The sequence below is a fragment of the Schistosoma mansoni genome (assembly GCF_000237925.1).
Source record: "Schistosoma mansoni, WGS project CABG00000000 data, supercontig 0041, strain Puerto Rico, whole genome shotgun sequence".
Lineage (NCBI taxonomy): Eukaryota > Metazoa > Platyhelminthes > Trematoda > Strigeidida > Schistosomatidae > Schistosoma > Schistosoma mansoni.
Genome location: NW_017386027.1, coordinates 1,736,994 through 1,741,585, shown reverse-complemented (window position 1 = coordinate 1,741,585; position 4,592 = coordinate 1,736,994). Strand labels below are relative to the sequence as shown.

At 34.2% G+C, this 4,592-nt stretch overlaps 1 protein-coding gene across 1 annotated transcript; it reads left to right on the top strand.

Moving 5' to 3' along the window:
- Positions 1-722: 722 nt before the first annotated feature.
- Smp_063030 (hypothetical protein) lies at positions 723-2,722 on the top strand (the record flags this gene model as incomplete). The annotated part of the gene is made up of 1 exon (XM_018790702.1): positions 723-2,722. One exon carries the CDS (start codon positions 723-725, stop codon positions 2,526-2,528), a length of 1,806 nt encoding a protein of 601 aa, XP_018646096.1. The 3' UTR covers positions 2,529-2,722.
- Between the last annotated feature and the right edge of the window lie 1,870 nt (positions 2,723-4,592).

Genomic DNA, 4,592 nt, shown 5'->3' with positions numbered 1-4,592 from the left:
AGTTTTTTAATGTATGCCTATTTCACCCACTAATATGCGTTAAAGTACGCTGTAGTTGAGCAAATCTAACACGCCCTAACTACCTTAGTCAATAAACATTTACGACCTCAGTAACTGACTTGCCTATTACTCTATCTCTAACTTCATTGCTCACTCAGCTGTTCCGTAGTACGCGAGTAATACTTCAGAGACACCTACTTCCAGTCTTTATGTTTCTTATTTTCGTAAGCCATGTTTCACAGCTTAATGCAAAGTAACCTGGTTTGTAGACAGACATTTTACCGTCGCCACCAGTGATGCAAGTTAGCTAAAACCACAAACGTTTTTTGAATTCATTAAAAGACTTTACCAGTCATCAGTCCCAACCCACCATAGCTGATAAAACTTAAATGATGTATAAAATGACCAACGTGCTCAATTACCTTGCGCCTTAGGGTCATCTTAAACGTTGGTACAGACCGGTTCTAAGGTAACATTTTGCATCCAAGGAGAGCGAAATACATATCAACCATGTTTGCGTTGCTACACAAACTGTTCGAAGAACTGTATTTCGTCAGTCATCAAACAAGACTATCATCTGTGCGTTCTAACCCTTTTAAATTAATCGCTCCAAAGTCTGATGATTGTAAAGTCAAGTAACTTCTTATCATTACACATTATTCATTCTATTTCAAAATACCATACATCCTAATTACTGTTGTCTAATTGACACATTATAGATGATGGATCATGTGATGAATTATACCTCAAAAAGTCCAGAAAAATCCAGTCCGAGTTTTCCTGAGGATGTAGAAGATGATGATGAAGATCCAATGGATTTGGAGCCATTAAAATATTCTTCTCTCCGTCAACATGTGAACAACAATAACAACATTAATAATGAAAATAATCGCAATAATAATAATAATACAATCAATCATTGTGATGATGACATTGACGAACAACTCGATGTGACGATGTTACCACCGGAGGATGAAGACGACGATATTGGTGGAACAACACGTGGATTCATGTTAAATGTTGATAGCCCACGTCATCCAACTGATTCAACTGAAAAGAAAGTACATTGGTCGAATCAAAATGTTCAAACATTGTTAGATTGTGTAGAAAAACATTTGGATGAATTTAATATACAAAAAAAGCATAAACAAGTTTGGCAAATTATTGGCACAGAAATGGAATCATTAGGTTTTACCATGGAACATTGTTACAATAAATGGAAGAATTTACGTCGTGATGTTCGTTTATTGGTGAATAATCCACAGAAAGCTGTTCGTAACGCTGATATTCTACGACGTGTGGCTCGTTTAATTTTAGTAATCTATCCAAATATCGATGCTACAACTATGCAAGTAACCGGTGATCGTATCAGTACAAGTAAATCTACACCGAATACACCAGGTGGTCCCGGTAGTTTGTCATCGACCAGACTTACATTATCCTCATCATTACACGCTCCAGACTCACCATTATACTTTGGTCTATCTAGAACGCGTACACCACATTCCTTAACACCGAATTTCCATTCATTAAATGGTACAAAATATAAAACTGAACAGTCCAATTATGATACAACAACTAATACTCCCACTACTACTGTGCCTGGTACTGCATTGTTCACCAGTAATTCACGTTGTTCAGACAATGATAAAAAACACCATGTATCATCTACACCTAATTCAACGAATCATGACAATAATACCACAATTTCACAACATGCTAATTCTGGATTTCCATTCATTTTTAATCCCGCAGCAGCTGCTCTTCTAGTTCAGTCACAGTTATTCAACGATTTACTACGTCAACAACAAACACAACTACAAGATGATTCTATACCTTTGGATAGTATACAACAACGTGAACAATTCTTCGCTCTTACTGCCTCTTTAAAAAATGCTTTACACTCTACTAATAGTTCGAATACCACAAATGGTGGTAATGCTACACTCACGCAGCATACTACTAATACTAATAATAATGGTATTAATAATGCCAATAAGAGTATAATCACAAATGGTAATGATTTTAATACAGATAATAACAACAACAGTGCTAATAATTCATTACATGTTGCCAGTTTAGCTTCTAATTTGTTGAGTGGTTTAAACGGCATAGATACATCACAATATCTGAATTTATTGGCATCTGAAGCCGGTCTACTAAATGGTAGTACGACTAGTCATCTTAATAATTATAATAATACTGGTCATCCTCATCATCAACACCAGCCACAACAACAGTCATACACTTCTATATCCGATCGATTACCCCCTGGTAGTGAATTAGCTGGTGTTGTTCAGCGTTTACTCAATGAAGAGACTATTCATTTACGCTTAACCGATATGGTTACACATTTGGCCGATGAATTACGGGCAGCTGGTCTGCGTAGACGTGCCACATTAGATCAACTATTAGAAATTATGCAAGGTGGTGGCGGCAGTGCCACCACTGGATGTGTATCGGCAGTTGGAACAAATACATCTATGAGTCTTACTCATAAAAATTCAGATACTACGCATCGTGTTTAGTGAGTAATTATAAAATCTACGGTGGAATATTTATGTGGGATTTAATTATTTTTGTGTATCTCATAAGAGAAACAACTATCAACAAGGTCAGATGAATCAATAGAATAATACTAATGTCTATGGATATATTATGTGTGTAAACATGAGAAATCAAACCGGTAAATTCCAATGTTTAACTTAAAAGCATTTTTTTGTTGTTGTTGTAAACTTTTATATGTTAAGAAAGAAATTTTCTTGTCGACCTGTGCCGACTGTATTCTCAGTGTGTATGTAGGACAAAACAACATGTAGAAAGCATTTTGTGTAAAATCTATGGAAGATTACTGTTACTCTACATTCACACCATAGAGTGTTTGTTGATTCAATGTTTCCTTCTTCTGTTTCTTTGAAAGTCTCGATGTGCATTCTAATCACACGAATTCCGTTGTTTTTTTAAAAACACTTTTGCTCTGGCAATGTAGTAACATTGAATACTACTGCCCCTTTGACTAATCCGTAAAGAGGAGCAGTGAACCATGTATCATAGGGTATCTCATTTTTGTTAATTGTGTTTTCTTTTTTTTATTTTCTACAAAGATACAACCATTTTTTTCCACCGGTCCTTTTGCAAATTTTTTTACGTAATGCATTTTTATTTGTATGTTGTGAGATGTTTTCTACACACACACACACGCACGTACGTACGTACGCACGACGAAAAGTAAAACTCACATTTCATATTATTATTATGGAGCATTTATTAATGAGTTTTCTGAACAGCGCCGGGCTTTTTTATATGAAACTAATCATCACTTTTTTTAGAAAATGTCGTCTACATTATTTTCGTCCACTTCCTCCTCCTCCTCCTCATCATCGTTGTCATTCAAGTCATTCATTTGTTCACCCGTTGAGGTTTCATAATTCTGAATGTACACTAGATCTATCCAACTAATCCATTTATTAAAGGTTGTTTATATATATACATATATCCATTTTCCCTTACTCAAAAAGCAGCAGTAGCAGCAGCTCTATATAAGTGTAGTTTTTTGTGTGTACTTTTCTAACCATATTCTTCTCAGTTTTTGTCAGCGAATAGACTGGTCAGCAAAAACACGTTTTTTTTTACAACAAATCTAAAAGTATGGCTGTGGTTTCAATAGTTTTCTACAGTTATTATTTCTATTATTGTTATTATTATTCTTTTTTTTGTTTAAGGATGCTACTCTCGTCAGTTTTTCTTTTTTTTTGATAAGTAAACATTCATTCGACACTTCTCGACTCGCACTTCATCGGTTCCATAACCCTGTTCATATATATATATATATATGTATGTATGTGTTTTTTTCCAACCTTTCCCTTTCCTTGTTATATCTTTTGTTTCCAAAGTAATATTTTTGATATATATGTATCTAGTGTATTACTATCTGTCTGGTAAAATATGGTACTACTACTATTACAGTCAATATATATGCCGCGCTGTTTATTATCATATTGACTGTTCTTTATGGTTCTTTTTTTTCTTCTTCAAACTAATGGGATTATCTTAGATCTCATTTTGCGTTGTGTTTTGAAAACTTTTTTTGAGTAGAGTGAACATTTGTCATACATCATCATCATTTTTCTTATCTACACCTTAGTGATGATTAATTGTCACCTACATAGAGACACTGAATGAAAAAAAACAAACTCTGAGGTTGTTTTTTTCCTATTATTTGTTGTTGTATTAACTCTGCAGCATATCAAACAACTCTAAATCCGGTGTTTGTTTATCTATGGAAATTCTTCTATACAATGAACATATGTATACCAAAATTGAATCTGTTTTTTGTCTTTTCCTTTATGTGCAACCTTTTTTTATTCATCATTTCAATGATGGTCCAGTGTATCCACGAACTTCTTTATCATTTATGTATGTGAATATGAGCATCTATCTCTCTTGATGTGTGTGCATTTTCTCTGAAAAAAGAAACAGTTCACCTTCAAACATTTCCGCCTTACAGTTCTTTGAAAATTAGGATCCTCTTTATTCTAATTTAAAAGAAGCATCCATGGCTTCAATAAATTCTCGGTCATTACCTTACTTTT